Source organism: Stegostoma tigrinum, chromosome 19 (assembly GCF_030684315.1).
Source record: "Stegostoma tigrinum isolate sSteTig4 chromosome 19, sSteTig4.hap1, whole genome shotgun sequence".
Classification (NCBI taxonomy): Eukaryota; Metazoa; Chordata; class Chondrichthyes; order Orectolobiformes; family Stegostomatidae; genus Stegostoma; species Stegostoma tigrinum.
The window spans coordinates 55,587,819-55,609,440 of NC_081372.1; the positions used below are offsets into that span (position 1 = coordinate 55,587,819).

The 21,622-nt window shown below is 49.8% G+C and overlaps 1 protein-coding gene across 2 annotated transcripts in view; it reads right to left on the minus strand.

Moving 5' to 3' along the window:
* The window catches only part of LOC125461594 (bactericidal permeability-increasing protein-like), a 64,886-nt gene that overhangs the window by 15,443 nt on the left and 27,821 nt on the right, over positions 1-21,622 (minus strand). For both annotated transcript variants that reach the window (XM_059652864.1, XM_059652863.1), the window contains exons 9-13: positions 17,107-17,198; positions 10,043-10,219; positions 5,972-6,031; positions 5,657-5,824; positions 5,497-5,564 (exon numbers count right to left, since the gene is read on the minus strand). In XM_059652864.1, the coding sequence (XP_059508847.1) occupies positions 5,497-5,564; positions 5,657-5,824; positions 5,972-6,031; positions 10,043-10,219; positions 17,107-17,198 (565 nt within the window). The remainder of the gene's footprint in view (positions 1-5,496; positions 5,565-5,656; positions 5,825-5,971; positions 6,032-10,042; positions 10,220-17,106; positions 17,199-21,622) is intronic.

Below are 21,622 nucleotides of genomic sequence, written 5' to 3' on the forward strand. Positions count from 1 at the left end.
CAACACTCCCTAGGACCCTACCATTAACTGTATAAATCCTGTCCTGTTGTGCCTTTTCAAAATGCAACACTTCCCCAAGCATCTAAATTAAACTCCATCTGCCACTCCTCAGCCCACTGGCCCATCTGATCAAGGTCCCGTTAAACTCCGAGATAATTTTCTTCATTGTCTACCACATCGCCTATTTTGGTCTCCATACAAAAGCGGAATGTAGCACAAATATAGATATTAACACTCCATATGAAGTTACTTTCCAATGTAGGATGTAGCGATGGCATAGGTATTAAAATATCTCCTGCTTTAATTCACTCTTTCTCTCCTGGGTCCCAATTTGCTTCGTTCTTTCTATTTGATGCAATCTTCCCACTTTTCTTCTGTTACACAATGAAATTCAGTTTGCTTAATCTTAGTAGTGAATGTATCAGTTCAGTCTCTTCTCAGTTCCCCTCTGCTTGTTCTGCTTTTGGAAAATGCTTGTTTAAATATTTCTAAGGCCTTTTTACTTTGTATGGTAGCTGCAGAAACTGCCATTTCTGACAGCATTGGTATACCCTTTCCAGTCCAAGTGTTGGGTTTTGAGCAATATAACATTGGTATTAGTTTTCAGTTCTGAGTCTACCTCCCACCCTGACTAATTTGTTTCTGGTTAATATATTTTTTGGTATTTATCTGAAATGCTCTTCATGATTGACTATCGCCACAAGTGAACATTAAATTTTATGTCTGTAAAAAAAAAGGGCACGTGACAAACCTACCCTGAAATAACTCCACAGCATCCCATCACCAAGTCCCCATTTATTTACACATACGTGGTATTTGAGACTGGTCTGGCTTCCTCAGAGCCAGCTCTCTCAGTGAGCGGAACCCCTGACTCTCCTGTTTATATCTGTCAGCCAGGGCTCCCTGATTGGACCAGGTCAATAGCTCCAATCAGGGAACTCATTGTGATGTCCATCCAGCTAACTTTCTTACAATCACTGTCTATACCTCCTCTTTAAAATATTAAAAAGACAAAACCTGCTTCTGCTGTGTTAGCCTTCAATGTAAAACCAACATAATTGCTTATTTCCAGTTGGCCTTGTAGCATAGCACTTCAGCAACTCTATAGAGTCTATAGATATGAAGAGCTGGTATAAGCTCCATTGCCAGCATCCCACAATTCTTATGACAACGAAGCCTTCCGAACCAATGGATCTGATGTGATCTTCATTCTTGCGGAAAAATTTACCCCAATCCCACGAAATGGCTGCCAGGACCATTGACAATTCCAGTTCCATCTCCCACATGTCTGTGCACACAGATTCACAGTAAAGTTCTGCTTTTCCTCGCCTTTCGCCCCACTATCCTCCATATGCAAGAGATTATCAATGTTTAATTAGGGGTACAGTGCCAACCCTGTGCTATTGCAACCACCCGAGCCAGCTTCCACTTCATCTGGAGGTCTAAGATGGACCATGTCTACAGGGATGCCATGTACAAAGGTTTGGATAAGTCAGGGGGAAGAATATACCCAATGCCACCCTCATCCTGATGGCTACCTTTGTGCGAGGCTGCATCAAGCTGTGTGTGGACTCTGAGTACGCAAACACCAGTGTCACTACGTACTGAGGTTCTACCTGTTCATAATATCGTAAAGGATGTGATTGGCCTCAGCACCTCAGAACGGTCCAAATAGTTGGACCATTCCATATCACCTGTCCCTTGTGGAGAAATTTGTAAAGGAAAACACCATCAGGAAGTGGTCAGCATGTAGTGCCCTCAAGACCCAGCAGGAAAAGATGAGGGTGGATGCTGCCGGGTTGTTCCCTGAGCAGACTGACAAAGACATTTAGCAGAATGCCTCATCACCAGAACTTTCCAACAAGCACCAAGATATCACTATGTGCTTGGTCTGCACCACCACACGCTCCCCTTGAAGCAGCTGCAGGAGTGGGGTAGAGACTGTCACACGTATCCTGCGAGAATGTGCCCTCGCAAAGGACGCCTGGAGAAAGATGCAGTAGTTTTTGTCGAGGTTCATTCAGAGCAGCTCCATGACTCAGGTAAATGATGATCTTTGGTCCGCCTGAAACTTGATCGATGTTAGTAAGGAAGATGTACTAGGAATTTTGAGAAACTTGAAGATAGTTAAGTCCCCTGGGCCTGATGGGATTTATCCAAGGATTCTATGGGAAGCCAGGAAAGAGATCACAGGGCCTTTGGAGATGATCTTTTTGTCCTCATTGTCCATGGGAATAGAAGATTGGAGACAGGCAAACGTCAATCTCTTGTTCAATAAAGGGAATAGGGATAACCCCGGAAATTACAGGCCAGTTAGTCTTACGTCAGTCATTGGCAAATTATTGGAAAGGGTTCAAGGGACAGAATTTATGATCACTTGGAAAGGCACAGTTTGATTCGTGATAGTCAGCATGGATTTGTGAGGAGTAGATCATGCCTCACAAACCTTATTGAATTCTTTGAAGAGGTGACCAAGCACGTGGATGAAGGTAGAGCATTGGATGTGGTATACATAGATTTAAGTCAGGTGTGTGATAAGGTTCCCCATGGTTGACTCATGCAGAAAGTAAGGATAGGGGGAAATGTGGCAGATTGGATTCAGAATTGGCTGACCCTGAGAAGACAAAATGGTGGACAGAAAATATTCAACATGGTGCTCAGTTACAAGTGGTATACCACAAGGATTTGTTCTGGGTCCTCTTCTATTTGTGATTTTTTAAAAATGATTTAGATGAAGGAGCGGAAGGGTGGATTAGCAAGTTCGCGGATGATATGAAGGTAGGTCGAGTTGTGGACAGTGCGGAGGACTGTTCTAATTTACAAAGGGACATTGACAGGATGTAGAGCTGGGCTGAGAAGTGGCAAATGGAATTTAACCCCAAAAAGTGTGAGGTGATTCATTTTGGAAGGACAAACATGAAAGCAGAATACAGGGTTAATGGGAAGATTCTTGGCAGTGTGGAGGAGCAGAGGGATCTTGGCGTTCATGACCACAGTTCCCTGAAAGCTGCCACCCAGGTAGGTAGAGTTGTTAAGAAGGCATATGGTGGGTTAGCTTTCATTAATAGAGGGATTGAGTCCAAGAGCCACGAAATTATGCTCCAGCTATACAAAAGCCCGATTCGGCCACATCTGGAGTATTGTGTCCAGTTCTGGTCGCCTCATGACAGGAAAGATGTGGAAGCATTGGAAAAGGTGCAAGGAGATTTACCAGGATGTTGCCTGCAATGGAGGGAAGGCCTTATGAGGAAAGATTGAGAGCGCTAGACCTTCTCTCTTTCGAATGACGAAGGATGAGAAGTGACTTGATAGAGGTGTACAAAATGATCAGAGGTATAGATAGAGTGGGCAGCCAGACACTGTTTCCTAGGGTGGACGTAGCTATGATGTGGGGGCATAGTTTTAAAGTGAGTGGAGATAGATATAGGGGAGACATCAGAGGTAGGTTCTTTACTTAGTGGTCAGGATGTGGAATGCATTGCTGGAGAGGGTAGTGGAGTCGGCCTCATTAGGGGCATTTAAGAGGCTACTAGATAGGCATATGGATGATAGTATAAGGTAGGGGTGGAGGTTAGATAGACCTTAGGTTTAGGGTAAAAGTTCAGCACAACATCATGGGCCAAAGATAATAAAATGTGAGGCTGGATGAACACAGCAGGCCAAGCAGCATCTCAGGAGCACAAAAGCTGACGTTTCGGGCCTAGACCCTTCATCAGAGAGGGGGGATGGGGAGAGGGAACTGGAATAAATAGGGAGAGAGGGGGAGGCGGACCAAAGATGGAGAGTAAAGAAGATAGGTGGAGAGAGTATAGGTGGGGAGGTAGGGAGGGGATAGGTCAGTCCAGGGAAGACGGACAGGTCAAGGAGGTGGGATGAGGTTAGTGGGTAGATGGGGGTGCGGCGAAGGGATGGGTGAGAGGAAGAACCGGTTAGGGAGGCAGAGACAGGTTGGACTGGTTTTGGGATGCAGTGGATGGGGGCGGGGGGGTGGGGGGCGGTGGGGGAGAGAGCTGGGCTGGTTGTGTGGTGCAGTGGGGGGAGGGGACAAACTGGGCTGGTTTAGGGATGCAGTTGGGGAAGGGGAGATTTTGAAACTGGTGAAGTCCACATTGATACCATTAGGCTGCAGGGTTCCCAGGCGGAATATGAGTTGCTGTTCCTGCAACCTTCGGGTGGCATCATTGTGGCACTGCAGGAGGCCCATGATGGACATGTCATCTAAAGAATGGGAGGGGGAGTGGAAATGGTTTGCGACTGGGAGGTGCAGTTGTTTGTTGCAAACCGAGCGGAGGTGTTCTGCAAAGCGGTCTCCAAGCCTCTGCTTGGTTTCCCCAATGTGGAGGAAGCCACACCGGGTACAGTGGATGCAGTATACCACATTGGCAGATGTGCAGGTGAACCTCTGCTTAATGTGGAATGTCATCTTGGGGCCTGGGATAGGGGTGAGGGAGGAGGTGTGGGGGCAAGTGTAGCATTTCCTGCGGTTGCAGGGGAAGGTGCCGGGTGTGGTGGGGTTGGAGGGCAGTGTGGAGCGAACAAGGGAGTCACGGAGAGAGTGGTCTCTCCGGAAAGCAGACAGTGGTGGGGATGGAAAAATGTCTTGGGTGGTGGGGTCGGATTGTAAATGGCGGAAGTGTCGGAGGATGATGCGTTGTATCCGGGAGGTTGGTAGGGTGGTGTGTGAGAACGAGGGGGATCCTCTTTGGGCGGTTGTGGCGGGGGCGGGGTGTGAGGGATGTGTTGCAGGAAATACGGGAGACGCGCTCAAGGGCGTTCTCGATCACTGTGGGGAGAAAGTTGAGGTCCTTGAAGAACTTGGACATCTGGGATGTGCGGGAATGGAATGTCTTGAATTATCTTGGAATTCTCCAGCATCTGCAGTTCCCATTATCTCTGATACTATCATGGGCCAAAGGGCCTGTACTGTTCAATGTTCTAAACTTGTGTTCTTCAAGAGGAAGAAATTGACCCTGATTGAGCGTTGCAGACTGGCACATTCCAAGGTCCAGGATTATATGCTGAGGGATGCACTAAATTTGGGCCAGTTGCTGCCAACTCACAGTGGGGACAGACCACTGTCTGAGGTTTTTCTGCCAAAAGTTAAATGGGGGTCCATTCAGTTTTCAAACTCTCCCAGTGCCTTAAATGTAAATGACTATAATCTTGTACAAGGCAGGCAGGCCCTGGGTTTTTTTGCTTGATAGAATCAAACTCCAATGTTTGTTTGTTTCTTCCTTCATCTGCTACTGTACAGACTGAACTGTTTTAGTGACTACCTATGTATATAAAGATATTTTTTATTCACAAGTATATTTTTGAAATAAAAAGATTTTATCCTTCAACCAATATTGCGAGAAGAGATTATCGAATACTTATCCAATTTCTATACTGCCTGTGAACCTCGCTTTAAGTAAATCGTCTTTTACAGTTCGCACATATTACACCACTGACTGATTCCATAACAGGTGTTACATAATGAAATTCTTACTTTCTTACCTGTTGAGTTTCAAGGATCCAATCAATTTCATCTCGGAGATAGTCACCTGAGCGGACACACTGGCAGACTGTTGACATTTGAAACGCAGAATAAATTTTCTCATGGCAATTGTAAACATATTAAGAAGTATCTTTAAGTTTGGGTGGTAATTGTACTCACAATGCCCAGGACAAACAACGGTGCAAGAGATGAATTAGGGAGGATTGCAAACGTGTTTATATCGCCAGATGCCTGAATGGTAATGTTGTTTGGTGCAACCTTTAAAACAGGCTGTTGGTTGGCCTGGAAGCTCATTAACATCAGCATGTTGGGGTAGAGTTTCTCCACCTGGAGACAGGTACAAGCTATTAACATTTGATACACTCTCTCTTGGGGACAAGGTACGAAGTATTATCCTCTAAAAAGAGTGTCTGAGGGGTTTACGGGTCTATTAATATCAACTTAAACATCACTCAGTCCTCATCAAGTGCTTACCTGATGTATAACAGCACCAAACGTTGATGTGTTTAATCTGATAGGAGAATGTTTGGGAATCTGAGAACAACATAAAGTCCATTAACCAAAACTATTAGTGTTTTATGTGATTATCTCATCAAACATCTTGTAATGGGAACAACACATCATTATTTTGTCATTAAAATGCAACACATTGTTAAACCCCTCTTGGCAAGATGTGTAGAAGATGAAACTGAACATACTGTAAATATATGTTATCTTTCAGATCTTGTAGCTCCAATAAGAAATCATAAGATGTAAGAACATGTAAATGTAAGAAACTGGAGCAGGTAAAGAGTGTTCAGCAATCCAAGCCCCTCAGTCTTTATCTTATACAGGTAGCTCTCCTATAATGTGATAGTTTTCAGTATGATCTGAACAGGTTGGTTGACTGGGCAAATCAATGGCAGATGCAGTATAATTTGGATAAATGTGAGGTTATTCCCTTCAGAAGCAAAAACAAGGCAGCAGATTACTACTGGAGATAATGGGAACTGCAGATGCTGGAGAATCCAAGATAATAAAGTGTGAAGCTGGATGAACACAGCAGGCCAAGCAGCATCTCAGGAGCACAAAAGCTTTGCTTTATTAGCAGATTACTACCTGAATGGCTGGAAACTGGGAGAGGGGAGGGTGCAGCAGGACCTGGGTGTCCTTGAGCACCAGTCACTGAAGGGAAGCATGCAGGTGCAGCAGCTAGTAAAGAAGGGAAATGGTATGTTGGCCTTCGTTGTGAGATGTTTTGAGAACAGGAGCAGGGATGTGTTGTTGCAGTTATACAGGGCCTCGGTCAGACTAGACCTGGAATATTGTGTGCAGTTTTGGTCTCCTTTTCCAAGGAAGGATGCTCTTGCAGTGAAGGTTTACCAGGCTGATTCCGGGAATGGCGGGTCTGACGTATGAAGACCATTGGTTAGGTTGGGATTGTTTTCACTAGAATTCAGATGAAGGATGTGGGATCTCATAGAGACTTTTAAAATTCTAACTGGACCAGATAGGGTAGATGCAGGAGGGATGTTCCCGATGGTGGGTGTGTCCAGAACCAGGATGAGGATTCGGAGTAGATTATTTAGGACGGAGATGAGGAGACATTTATTCACCCAAAGAGTGGCGAGCCTGTGGAATTCATTACCACAGGAAGTAGTTGATGCCAAAACATCAAACGTATTCAAGAGGTGGCTGGATATAGCACTTAAGATCAAAGTTTATGGGGATAAGCAGGATTAGGCTATTGAGTTGGATGATCAGCCATGATCATGAAGAATAGTGGAGCAGGCTCAAAGGGCTAAATGGCCTCCTCCTGCTCCTATTTAGATGTTTCTATGCTTCCACAGTTGCATTTGTGTGACCTCACACTATAGAAAATCGAGTTATAGGGAAATCGCTATACTTGTACAGCAGAAAGTTCACATTATTCAAACAGTATCCACTATTCATCAACCACATTACAGCCAATGTGCTTTAATGAAACATGTGTTATAGCAGAACTACTTGTACAGCAATTCCACTTTCCTGCCTGATCATCATCTCTATTGATTCCCTTAAAGTCCAAAAGTCTATCCATCAGAGTCTTGATTATGCTCATCAACTGAACACTCAAATTCTCTGATGTACACAATTCTGAAGATTCACAACTTCTTGAGAAAAGAAAGCATCACTCATTTCAGTCTTAAGTAGTTTTTCCTTATCCTGAAGCAATGCCCTCCAGTGTCGAGCCTTTACAATGTAGAGAAAGAGCTTCTCTGTATCTTTACTGTTAACCATTCAGAGTTTTGTAAGTTCCAGACGGTTTCGGGCTTTTTACTCCGTCTCTTCCAACAGGGCAATTTGTTCAACTTCCTTAAAAGACAAGAATATTCTTCCTCAGGTAAGGAGATGATAACTACTCCAGGTGTGATTGCACCAAACCCCCAAAGATTGTCGCAATAACCCCTCACTCATTGTACTTCAACCCTATTGCAGAACTCTTTCCCTCCTGATTGCTCACCTCACCTGCATGTTAACTTCCTGTGATCCATGTGCAGAACAAGGACGCTCAAATCACTCAAAACTTAATAGATTTTCAATTTTAAAAAGTAATTTAGTTTTTCTGTTCTGGTGAACAAAAGTGGATAACTGGATATTTAGAAATCTCAGAAAGTCAGGAAAACAGGGATGGCTTGAGAATGAATGTTAGAATTCAACTGAGAATTCATATCATTGAGAAGCCTTCCTACAACCGATCTCTGATATTGTACTTTTACTTCATCTTTGAGTGAGCAACAAACAGCAAAATAGTTTGAGCCTACTGTTATCGTCATTTGCTAAATGAAAAACTAGATGAGACATTAAAGATACAAAGATTTAAGGCCTGGGTTTGTATGGTCTGTTGATATTGGAAGCTTGCAAATAAAAATCTCATACTTCATGCATTTGATAAGATTGAGTTTTAATATACAACCTTTCCACTCAAATTGGACCATTTAGTCTAAATTGAGATTAATGGCTTGTACTCCAGATTCATCTGATAATTTAGACTTTCAGCTGTTCCTCCCTACTCCCAATTCCCCCGTCTCTGCCCATGTCTGCTCCAAAGATGGGGTGTTCCACTTCCGCTCATCCCAGATGGTGACCTATTTCAGTTTCCCCCAATCCGGTGATCGAAAATGCCCTCAACCACATTTCTTGCATTTCCAGCACCTCTGCCCTCACAACCCCCACGCCCAACAAAAATAATGACAGAATCCCCCTTGTCCTCACACATCACCTCCACCATCCAACATATCATTCTCGACTGCTTCTGCCACCCACAATCCGACCCCACAACCAAAGAGACATTTCCCTCCCCACCCCTATCTGCCTTTTGTAGGGACTGCTGTCTCCACTCTTCCTCGTCCACTTCACACTCCCCACTAACCCCACCACCCCTGGCACTTTCCCTGCAACAACAGGAAGTGCTACACCTGCCGACACTTGCCTCCCACACCTCCTTCCTCACCTCCATCAAAACAACCAGTCTACATCAGACAGGGGTTCACCTGCACATCCGTCTAAGTGGTCCACTGCATCCGCTGCTCCCAATGTGGCCTCCCCTACATCAGTGAGACCGAGCAGAGGTTCAGAGACTGCTTTGTAGAGCATCTGTGCTCTGTTTGCGACAAACGACAACACCTTCCAGTCGCAAACCACTTCAACTACCCCTCCCACTCCCTGGGCGACATGTCCATCCTGGGCCCCCTCCAGTGTCACAATGATGCCAGCCACAAACTGGAGGAGCAGCATCTCATATTCCACTTTGGGAGCCTCCTATCTCACTGATCAATCCCCGCCACTGCCTACCTTCACTCACCTATCACCATCCCACCTACCTTCCCCAGCCCCACCTCTACTCTATTTATTTCTGAGCTCCCTAACCCTTCCCCATTTCTGAAGAAGGGTCCCGCCCTGAAGCGTCAGCTTTCCTGCTCCTCTGATGCTGCCTGGCCTGCTGTGTTCATCCAGCACCACACTGTGTTATCTCTTTTTCCAACGATGTAGCCTTCCAAAGATTGAATCTATTCCATTCAAAATAATATCATCCAATTGGTGGGAAAACAGAATTTGAATGGTAACATGGCTGAGGGTTGACTTTATAGATGTTTATAAAATCATGAGGGGCACAGATAGGGTGAATAGCCAAGGTCTTTTCCTGGTATGGAGAATTCCAAATCCAGAGGGCACAGGTTTAAGGTGAGAGGGGAAAAATATAAAAGGGACCTGAAGGGCAACTTCTTCATGCAGAGCGTGGTGTGTGTGTGTGGAATGAGCTGCCAGAGGAAGTGATGGAGGCTGGTACAATAACAATATATAAAAGTCATCTAGATGGGTCACGAATAGGAAGTGTTTAGAAGGATATGGGCCAAATGCTAGCAAAAGGGACTAGATTAAGTTATGCTTGGCATGTACAAGTTGTACTGGAGGGTCTGTTTCCAGGCTGTACGACTCTATGACACTGTGACACTCAACAGAGAAGACCAATAATCCGGGAACTACCCTGTTTGAGAGTAAGTAGAAAGCACAGTTTGTACATACCATATCATCAGTGATGTTCATGTTCAGGGCACCAGCTCTATAATAGGCAAATCCTGCTGAATTAACAAAGAAGTCTGATAGTCCCAAATACATCATGTGATCAGTTTGATCAGGGAGAAGAACTGGTGGGGGCTTGAAGGGGGGTTCTTCACGCTTTACCACACTGTAAAATTCACCCTGTAAAAATGATTTAACATTTCAAACTTCACATGCATTATATATACCCCTATCATTGTTCTCCATTTAGATGATATGCTACTTATTTGTTCTTGCTGATAAAATAGACAAGTTCATATCTGCCCATTCAACTAATGTGTCAACCCCTTTAAAAGGCTCTACCTCCTCTTTACAACTTATCTGTCTTGATGCTTCCCATATCCATCATATATTTACTTCATCATAATCTAATAAGTTAGTTACATACCATCTGCCTTTCACAAGGCCACATTGGCTCTGCCTGGTCAAATCATGATTTTCTAGGTATCTTGCTACGACTTTTTTCATGATGGATTCTAGCATTTTCTCTATGACAAACTTAAGGCCAGCTGACCTGTATTTTTCTTGCCTCCTTCCTTGAATTAACGTGTTACATTTTCGATTTTCCAATCACTCCAAACCTCCCGGAATCCAAGGAAATTTGGAAGATTTTACACAATGCATATGTTTGCTCCACCACTTTGTTTAAGACCCTAGGGGGCAAGCCATCTGGTCTTGGGGACTTGTCAGCTTTTAGGTCCAGTAGTTTTCCCAGCCCTTTTTCCCTTAGGATGGTGATTGTTTATCCTTCACTATCACCTCTTGGGTTTCAATTATCTGTGGGAAGTCTTTTACCATAAGGACTGATCCTAGATGCCTGCTTTAAAGCCTCTGATATTTCTTTGTTTTCCATTATCAGTTCCCAAGACACTGTCTCTTAATGATTAACATTAGCTTCAGTTACTCTTTTTCTATTCAAATATCAGTATAAACTCATATTTGGTTTCATATTATCTTTCTCATATACTCTACTTTCTGCCTCATTATTATATTTCACAGCCATTCTTTGCTGGTCCTTAAAGTTTGCCCAATTCTCTGACCTATTACTAAGGTTTTGCAGAATTAGAGTATCATGGAGATCGACAGCATAGAAAAAGGTGTTTCAGCCCATTGAAACTTCCAGCTTGCCTGCTGTTCTTACTGGAACACTTGCAGCAAGCCTGAGACAAAGGTCTGTGTTAGGTGACTGGGTGGTGCGCTAAAGTGGCGGGCAATTGGAAGCTCAGGATCGTTTTTTGTGGGCAGACCATAGATGTTCACCTGCTTATAGGAAAGACTCCCTGCATTATATGAAGGATGTGGAAACTTTAGAGAGGATGCAGAGGAGATTTACCAGGATACTGCCTGGACTTGAGGGCAGGTCTTATGAGGAAAGGTTGAGGGAGCTAGGGCTTTTTTCATTGGAATGAAGAAGGATGAGAGGCGACTTGATAGAGGTGTACAAGATGATGAGAGGCATAGATAGAGTGGATAGTCAGACTTTTTCCCAGGGCGGAAATGACTTACAAGGAGGCATAATTTTAAGGTGATTGGAGGGAGGTATAAGGGAAATGTCAGGTAGGTTCTTCACACGCCCACTTGTGGGTGTGTGGAATATGCGGTCGGCAGTGGTAGTAGAGTCAGTAGAGAGTTTTAACTTTTGGATAGGCACATGGAGGATAGTAAAATGTAGCATATGCAGGGTAGATTGTCCTTAGGATAATAGGTCGGCACAACATGGTGGGCCGAAGGGCCTGTACGGTGCTGTACTGCTCTATGTTCTATGTAACTATCTATCAAGTGATAATGGGAACTGCAGATGCTGGAGGATCCAAGATAATAAAATGTGAGGCTGGATGAACACAGCAGGCCCAGCAGCATCTCAGGAGCACAAAAGCTGACGTTTCGGGCCTAGACCCTTCATCAGAGAGGGGGATGGGGTGAGGGTTCTGGAATAAATAGGGAGAGAGGGGGGAGGCGGACTGAAGATGGAGAGAAAAGAAGATAGGTGGAGAGGAGAGTATAGGTGGGGAGGTAGGGAGGGGATATGTCAGTCCAGGGAAGACGGACAGGTCAAGGAGTGGGATGAGGGTTGGTAGGTAGGAGATGGCGGTGCGGCTTGGGGTGGGAGGAAGGGATAGGTGAGAGGAAGAACAGGTTAGGGAGTCAGAGACAGGTTGGACTGGTTTTGGGATGCAGTGGGTGGAGGGGTAGAGCTGGGCTGGTTGTGTGGTGCAGTAGGGGGAGGGGACGAACTGGGCTGGTTTTGGGATGCGGTGGGGGAAGGGGAGATTTTGAAGCTGGTGAAGTCCACATTGATACCATTGGGCTGCAGGGTTCCCAAGCGGAATATGAGTTGCTGTTCCTGCAACCTTCGGGTGGCATCATTGTGGCACTGCAGGAGGCCCACGATGGACATGTCATCTAAAGAATGGGAGGGGGAGTGGAAATGGTTTGCGACTGGGAGGTGCAGTTGTTTATTGCGAACCAAGCGGAGGTGTTCTGCAAAGCGGTCCCCAAGCCTCCGCTTGGTTTCCCCAATGTAGAGGAAGCCACACCGGGTACAGTGGATGCAGTATACCACATTGGCAGATGTGCAGGTGAACCTCTGCTTAATGTGGAAAGTCATCTTGGGTCCTGGGATAGGGGTGAGGGAGGAGGTGTGGGGGCAAGTGTAGCATTTCCTGTGGTTGCAGGGGAAGGTGCCGGGTGTGTTGGGGTTGGAGAGCAGTGTGGAGCGAACAAGGGAGTCACGGAGGGAGTGGTCTCTCCGGAAAGCAGACAGGGGTAGGAATGGAAAAATGTCTTGGGTGGTGGGGTCAGATTGTAGATGGCAGAAGTGTTGGAGGGTGATGCGTTGTATCCGGAGGTTGGTGGGGTGGTGTGTGAGAACGAGGGGGATCCCCTTTGGGCGGTTGTGGCGGGGGCGGGGTGTGAGGGATGTGTTGCAGGAAATGTGGGAGACGCGGTCAAGGGCGTTCTCGACCACTGTGGGGGGAAAGTTGCGGTCCTTGAAGAACTTGGACATCTGGGATGTGCGGGAGTGGAATGCCTCATCGCGGGAGCAGATGCGGCAGAGGCGGAGGAATTGGGAATAGGGGATGGAATTTTCGCAGGAGGGTGGGTGGGAGGAGCTGTATTCTAGGTGGCTGTGGGAGTCGGTGGGCTTGAAATGGACAGTTACAAGCTGGTTGCCTGAGATGGAGACTGAGAGATCCAGGAAGGTGAGGGATGTGCTGGAGATGGCCCAGGTGAACTGAAGGTTGGGGTGGAATGTGTTGGTGAAGTGGATGAACTGTTCGAGCTCCTCTGGGGAGCAAGAGGTGGCGCCGATACAGTCATCAATGTAACGGATGAAGAGGTGGGGTTTGGGGCCTGCGTAGGTGCGGAAGAGGGACTGTTCCACGTAACCTACAAAGAGGCAGGCATAGCTGGGGCCCGTGCGTGTGCCCATGGCCAGCCCTTGGTCTGTGGGAAGTGGGAGGAATCGAAAAAGAAGTTGTTGAGGGTGAGGATGAGTTCGGCTAGGCGGATGAGGGTGTCGGTGGAGGGGGACTGGTCGGGCCTGTGGGACAGGAAGAAGCGGAGGGCCTTGAGGCCATCTGCATGCGGAATGCAGGTGTATAGGGACTGGACGTCCATGGTGAAAATGAGGTGTTGGGGGCCAGGGAATTGGAAGTCCTGGAGGAGGTGGAGGGCGTGGGTGGTGTCACAGACGTACGTAGGGAGTTCCTGGACCAAAGGGGAGAAAATGGAGTCCAGATAGGTGGAGATGAGTTCGGTGGGGCAGGAGCAGGCTGAGACAATGGGTCAACCAGGGCAGGCAGGTTTGTGGATTTTGGCAAGGAGATAGAAACGGGCCGTGCGGGGTTGGGGAACAATGAGGTTGGAGGCTGTGGGTGGGAGGTCCCCTGAGGTGATGAGGTCATGAATGGTGTTGGAGATGATGGTTTGGTGCTCGGGTGTGGGGTCATGATTGAGGGGGCGGTAGGAGGTGGTGTCGGAGAGTTGCCGTCTGGCCTTGGTGATGTAGAGGTCAGTGCGCCATACTACCACTGCGCCACCCTTGTCTGCGGGTTTGATGGTGAGGTTGGGGTTGGAGCGGAGGGAGTGGAGGGCTGCCCGTTCTGCGGGGGAGAGGTTGGAGTGGGTGAGAGGGTGGAGAGGTTGAGGCGGTTAATGTCTCGACGACAGTTAGAGATGAAGAGGTCGAGGGAAGGTAGGAGGCCTGGGGGTGGTGTCCAGGAGGAGGACTTGTGTTGGAAGCAGGTGAAGGGGTCAGTGGAGGGAGGGTTAGGTTTCCGGTTGAAGTAGTAGGCGTGGAGGCGAAGGCGGCAGAAAAACTGTTCTATGTCCAATCGTGACTGGTATTCTTTGATGTGTGGTTGTAGGGGGACAAAGGTGAGCCCCTTCGTAAGGACTGACCGTTCGTCCTCAGTTAGTGGGAGGTCTGGGGGGATGGTGAAGATGCGGCAGTGTTCAGCTATTCCCAATTCCTCCGCCTCAGCCGCATCTGCTCCCACGATGAGGCATTCCACTCCCGCACATCCCAGATGTCCAAGTTCTTCAAGGACCACAACTTTCCCCCACAGTGGTCGAGAACGCCCTTGACCGCATCTCCCACATTTCCCGCAACACATCCCTCACACCCCGCCCCCGCCACAACCGCCCAAAGAGGATCCCCCTTGTTCTCACGCACCACCCCACCAACCTCCGGATACAACGCCTCATCCTCCGACACTTCTGCCATCTACAGTCCGACCCCACCACCCAAGACATTTTTCCATTCCTACCCTTGTCTGCTGTCCGGAGAGACCACTCTCTCTATGACTCCCTTGTTCGCTCCACACTGCCCTCCAACCCCACCACACCCGGCACCTTCCCCTGCAACCGCAGGAAATGCTACACTTGCCCCCACACCTCCTCCCTCACCCCTATCCCAGGACCCAAGATGACTTTCCACATTAAGCAGAGGTTCACCTGCACACCTGCCAATGTGGTATACTGCATCCACTGTACCCGGCGTGGCTTCCTCTACATTGGGGAAACCAAGCGGAGGCTTGGGGACCGCTTTGCAGAACACCTCCGCTCGGTTCGCAATAAACAACTGCACCTCCCAGTCGCAAACCATTTCCACTCCCCCTCCCATTCTTTAGATGACAAGTCCATCATGGGCCTCCTGCAGTGCCACAACGATGCCACCCGAAGGTTGCAGGAACAGCAACTCGTATTCCGCTTGGGAACCCTGCAGCCCAATGGTATCAATGTGGACTTCACCAGCTTCAAAATCTCCCCTTCCCCCACCGCATCCCAAAACCAGCCCAGTTCGTCCCCTCCCCCCACTGCACCACACAACCAGCCCAGCTCTTCCCCTCCACCCACTGCATCCCATAACCAGCCCAACCTGTCTCTGCCTCCCTAACCTGTTCTTCCTCTCACCCATCCCTTCCTCCCACCTCAAGCCGCACCTCCATCTCCTACCTACCAACCTCATCCCACCTCCTTGACCTGTCCGTCTTCCCTGGACTGACCTATCCCCTCCCTCCTCCCCACCTATACTCTCCTCTCCACCTATCTTCTTTTCTTTCCATCTTCGGTCCGCCTCCCCCTCTCTCCCTATTTATTCCAGAACCCTCACCCCATTCCCCTCTCTGAAGAAGGGTGTAGGCCCGAAACATCAGCTTTTGTGCTCCTGAGATGCTGCTGGGCCTGCTGTGTTCATCCAGCCTCACATTTTATTTTCTAACTATTGCAATCCCACTTTCCAACAATTGGCCCACAGGCTTGTCTATCTTGACACTGCAAGTCCATGTCAAGATACTTCTTAAATATTATGTGTTTCTCTATCTACCACCCTTACAGGGAGCGAGTTTCTGATTCCTACCAGCTGCTGAGTGAAAATATTTTTCCTCACATTCTCTCCAAATCTCTGCCAATTACCTTAAATCTCTACCTTGGTCATTGATCCCTCCATATCCCATCCTGTCTATCCCCCTCATAATTTTATACATCTCAATTATTCACCCCTTGGTCTCTTCTGCTCCATAAAAAACAATCCCAGTCTGTCCAATCTCTCTTCATAACTGAAACTTTCCAGTCCAGGTGACATCCTGGTAAATCTCCTCTGTACCTAATAAAAGTAAGTATCCCACGTGACTTCCAAACGTCTTTATCGACGTGTCCTGCTATATTAAGAGACTGGTGTACATGCACACCAGAGGTCCTTCTAATTGTTGCGGCTTCCCGGGGTTCCACCATTCATTTGTACAGTATTGCTTATAATTTAACACCATCTTTAACTCCCTTATTTAGCCAAGGATGAAGCATCCTTCTCAAACAGCCTTTCACTGTCACTGGGATAAATCTTTGCTGAGAGTTACTAAAGACCTCCTTAACTACCATTGTGACTCTACTGTCCTACCCTTTAACCTTGCTTCCCAATTCACCTTAAACAGCTGTGCCTTCCTCTCACTTTGTTAGCTTTTAGATTTAAAACACAAGTCAGAGACTTACATTTCTCCTTTTCAAACTGAGCATGCACTCATACACATAAACATGCATATACATTCATGCTCTCACACACACGCGCACACACACACAGTGTCTGAGAGAAACTGTCACATATACATTCATACACACAAATTTGCATGTATGTTGACGTAAACCCACAGAAACACACAAATATGTACATTCGTGCACCCACAAACATAGGGAGATTCACATATACGTGCTTACACTGTCGCTCTCTCTCTCACTCTCACACACATACCGTTTCTCTCTCTCTCACTCTCACACACTCCGTCTCTCTCACTCGCACACACTCCGTCTCTCTCTCTCTCACTCGCACACACTCCCTCTCTCTCTCTCTCTCTCTCTCACTCGCACACACTCCGTCTCTCTCTCTCTCTCACTCGCACACACTCCGTCTCTCTCTCTCTCTCACACGCACACACACCGTCTCTCTCTCTCTCTCTCACACGCACACACACCGTCTCTCTCTCTCTCTCTCACACTCACACACACACACACACACACACACCAATGGATACCTTAAAATCCAGGCCCATGAATGCGTCAGTGATTTCAATTGGATTAACCAAGGAATAGTCAATCACGGCATATTTGTCAACGTGGGAGACGACTTTGTTCATAGAAAGAAAAGAACATTGAATATTGGATTGGATCCTACGGAAGGTTCAAAAATGATTGGTTTTGAGCAGGTCACATTGTCTGATTCTCATGTTCCCGTTGTGTCTTTTCTGATGACCTTAAAGGTTGTGTCTTGTTCTCAACCCTTTCACCAATGTTCACAATTTTTCCTGTCTACTCTGTCCAGACCCTTGATTTTTAACAGCTCAATCAAACCTCTGCTCAACGGTCTCCTCTCCATTGATAGCCTTTCTAATCTATCCACAAAACTGAAGCACCTAATCCCTGAATCGATTCTATCCAAAGAAGTTGGATGTTCTATTTAATTTTTTTGCAAAATTATGAATTTTTAAACTCTGAAGCTATGGCTTTCCCAGCAACTTTATTATTATTCAAATAGATAAGGCAGTTATCATCATTGTGACAACTCACTCAGGAAACAATTTTATCTGAGGAAGTTGAGTGTGAGTGTGAGTGTGCGAGTGAGCGCGCGCGAGAGAGAGAGAGAGAGAGAGAGAGAGAGAGAGAGTGAGCACGCGCGAGAGAGAGTGAGCGCGAGAGAGAGAGAGAGAGAGCGCGAGAGAGAGAGAGAGCGCGAGAGAGAGAGAGAGCGCGAGAGAGAGAGAGAGCGCGAGAGAGAGAGAGAGCGCGAGAGAGAGAGAGAGCGCGAGAGAGAGAGCGCGAGAGAGAGAGAGAGCGCGGAGAGAGAGAGAGCGAGCATGAGCGCGTGAGAGAGAGTGAGAGTGAGCGCGTGAGAGAGAGTGAGAGTGAGCGCGTGAGAGCGAGAGAGAGAGAGACAGAGACGGAAAGCGGGAGAGACGGAAAGCGGGAGAGACGGAAAGCGGGAGAGACGGAAAGCGGGAGAGACGGAAAGCGGGAGAGACGGAAAGCGGGAGAGACGGAAAGCGGGAGAGACGGAAAGCGGGAGAGACGGAAAGCGGGAGAGACGGAAAGCGGGAGAGACGGAAAGCGGGAGAGACGGAAAGGGGGAGAGACGAAAGGGGGGAGAGACGGAAAAGGGGGAGAGACGGAAAGGGGGAGAGACGGAAAGGGGGAGAGACGGAAAGGGGGAGAGACGGAAAGGGGGAAGAGACGGAAAGGGGGAAGAGACGGAAAGGGGGAAGAGACGGAAAGGGGGAAGAGACGGAAAGGGGGAGAGTCGGAAAGGGGGAGAGACGGAAAGGGGGAGAGACGGAAAGGGGGAGAGACGGAAAGGGGGAGAGACGGAAAGGGGGAGAGACGGAAAGGGGGAGAGACGGAAAGGGGGAGAGGCGGAAAGGGGGAGAGGCGGAAAGGGGGAGAGGCGGAAAGGGGGAGAGGCGGAAAGGGGGAGAGGCGGAAAGGGGGAGAGGCGGAAAGGGGGAGAGGGGGAGAGACGGAAAGGGGGAGAGGGGGAGAGACGGAAAGGGGGAGAGGGGGAGAGACGGAAAGGGGGAGAGGGGGAGAGACGGAAAGGGGGAGAGGGGGAGAGACGGAAAGGGGGAGGGAGGGAGAGACGGAAAGGGGGAGGGAGGGAGAGACGGAAAGGGGGAGGGAGGGAGAGACGGAAAGGGGGAGGGAGGGAGAGACGGAAAGGGGGAGGGAGGGAGAGACGGAAAGGGGGAGGGAGGGAGAGACGGAAAGGGGGAGGGAGGGAGAGACGGAAAGGGGGAGGGAGGGAGAGACGGAAAGGGGGAGGGAGGGAGAGACGGAAAGGGGGAGGGAGGGAGAGACGGAAAGGGGGAGGGAGGGAGAGACGGAAGGGGGAGGGAGGGAGAGACGGAAAGGGGGAGGAGACAGAGTGAGCGCGTGAGAGTCGGAGAGGGGGAGAGTCGGAGAGGGGGAGAGTCGGAGAGGGGGAGAGTCGGAGAGGGGGAGAGTCGGAGAGGGGGAGAGTCGGAGAGGGGGAGAGTCGGAGAGGGGGAGAGTCGGAGAGGGGGAGAGTCGGAGAGGGGGAGAGTCGGAGAGAGTGACGGAGTGAGACAGAGGAGGAGGAGAGAGCAGAGCCACAGAGCCACAGAGCCCACAGAGCCACAGAGCCACAGAGCGACAGAGCCACAGAGCGACAGAGCCACAGAGCGACAGAGCCACAGAGCCACAGAGCCACAGAGCCACAGAGCCACAGAGCCACAGAGCCACCACAGAGCCACAGAGCCACAGAGCCACAGAGCCACAGAGCGACAGAGCCACAGAGCCACAGAGCCGACAGAGCCACAGAGCGACAGAGCGACAGAGCCACAGAGCCACAGAGCCACAGAGCGACAGAGCGAGCAAGAGCGACAGAGCGACAGAGCCACAGAGCCACAGAGCCACAGAGCCACAGAGCCACAGAGCCACAGAGCCACAGAGCCGACAGAGCCACAGAGCGACAGAGCGACAGAGCCACAGAGCCACAGAGCCACAGAGCGACAGAGCGACAGAGCGACAGAGCCACAGAGCCACAGAGCGACAGAGCCACAGAGCGACAGAGCCACAGAGCGACAGAGCCACAGAGCGACAGAGCCACAGAGCGGCCCAGAGCCACAGAGCGACAGAGCCACAGAGCGACAGAGCCACAGAGCCACAGAGCCACAGAGCCACAGAGCGACAGAGCGACAGAGCCACAGAGCCACAGAGCCACAGAGCCACAGAGCCACAGAGCCGACAGAGCCACAGAGCGACAGAGCGACAGAGCGACAGAGCGACAGAGCCACAGAGCCACAGAGCCACAGAGCGACAGAGCGACAGAGCGACAGAGCGACAGAGCGACAGAGCGACAGAGCGACAGAGCGACAGAGCCACAGAGCCACAGAGCCACAGAGCCACAGAGCCACAGAGCGACAGAGCCACAGAGCGACAGAGCCACAGAGCGACAGAGCGACAGAGCCACAGAGCCACAGAGCCACAGAGCCACAGAGCCACAGAGCCACAGAGCGACAGAGCGACAGAGCGACAGAGCGACAGAGCCACAGAGCCACAGAGCCACAGAGCCACAGAGCCACAGAGCGACAGAGCCACAGAGCCACAGAGCCACAGAGCCACAGAGCGACAGAGCGACAGAGCCACAGAGCCACAGAGCCACAGAGCGACAGAGCGACAGAGCGACAGAGCGACAGAGCGACAGAGCCACAGAGCGACAGAGCCACAGAGCGACAGAGCCACAGAGCGACAGAGCCACAGAGCGACAGAGCCACAGAGCGACAGAGCCACAGAGCGACAGAGCGACAGAGCGACAGAGCGACAGAGCCACAGAGCCACAGAGCCACAGAGCCACAGAGCCACAGAGCCACAGAGCGACAGAGCGACAGAGCGACAGAGCGACAGAGCGACAGAGCCACAGAGCCACAGAGCCACAGAGCCACAGAGCGACAGAGCCACAGAGCCACAGAGCCACAGAGCCACAGAGCGACAGAGCGACAGAGCCACAGAGCCACAGAGCCACAGAGCCACAGAGCCACAGAGCCACAGAGCCACAGAGCCACAGAGCCACAGAGCGACAGAGCGACAGAGCCACAGAGCCACAGAGCCACAGAGCCACAGAGCGACAGAGCGACAGAGCACAGAGCACAGAGCCACAGAGCCACAGAGCCACAGAGCGACAGAGCGACAGAGCCACAGAGCGACAGAGCGACAGAGCGACACGAGCCACAGAGCGACAGAGCGACAGAGCCACAGAGCGACAGAGCCACAGAGCCACAGAGCCACAGAGCCACAGAGCGACAGAGCGACAGAGCCACAGAGCCACAGAGCCACAGAGCCACAGAGCCACAGAGCCACAGAGCCACAGAGCCACAGAGCGACAGAGCCACAGAGCCACAGAGCCACAGAGCCACAGAGCCACAGAGCCACAGAGCGACAGAGCGACAGAGCCACAGAGCCACAGAGCCACAGAGCCGACAGAGCGACAGAGCGACAGAGCCACAGAGCGACAGAGCGACAGAGCGACAGCAGCCACAGAGCGACAGAGCGACAGAGCCACAGAGCGACAGAGCCACAGAGCCACAGAGCCACAGAGCCACAGAGCCACAGAGCCACAGAGCCACAGAGCCACAGAGCCACAGAGCGACAGAGCGACAGAGCGACAGAGCCACAGAGCGACAGAGCCACAGAGCCACAGAGCCACAGAGCGACAGAGCCGACAGAGCCGACAGAGCCACAGAGCGCACAGAGCCACAGAGCGACAGAGCCACAGAGCGACAGAGCCACAGAGCGACAGAGCCACAGAGCCGACAGAGCCACAGAGCCACAGAGCCACAGAGCCGACAGAGCCACAGAGCGACAGAGCGACAGAGCGACAGAGCCACAGAGCGACAGAGCCGACAGAGCGACAGAGCCACAGAGCCAGACAGAGCCGACAGAGCCACAGAGCCACAGAGCCACAGAGCCACAGAGCCACAGAGCCAGCAGAGCGACAGAGCCGACAGAGCCACAGAGCCACAGAGCGACAGAGCCACAGAG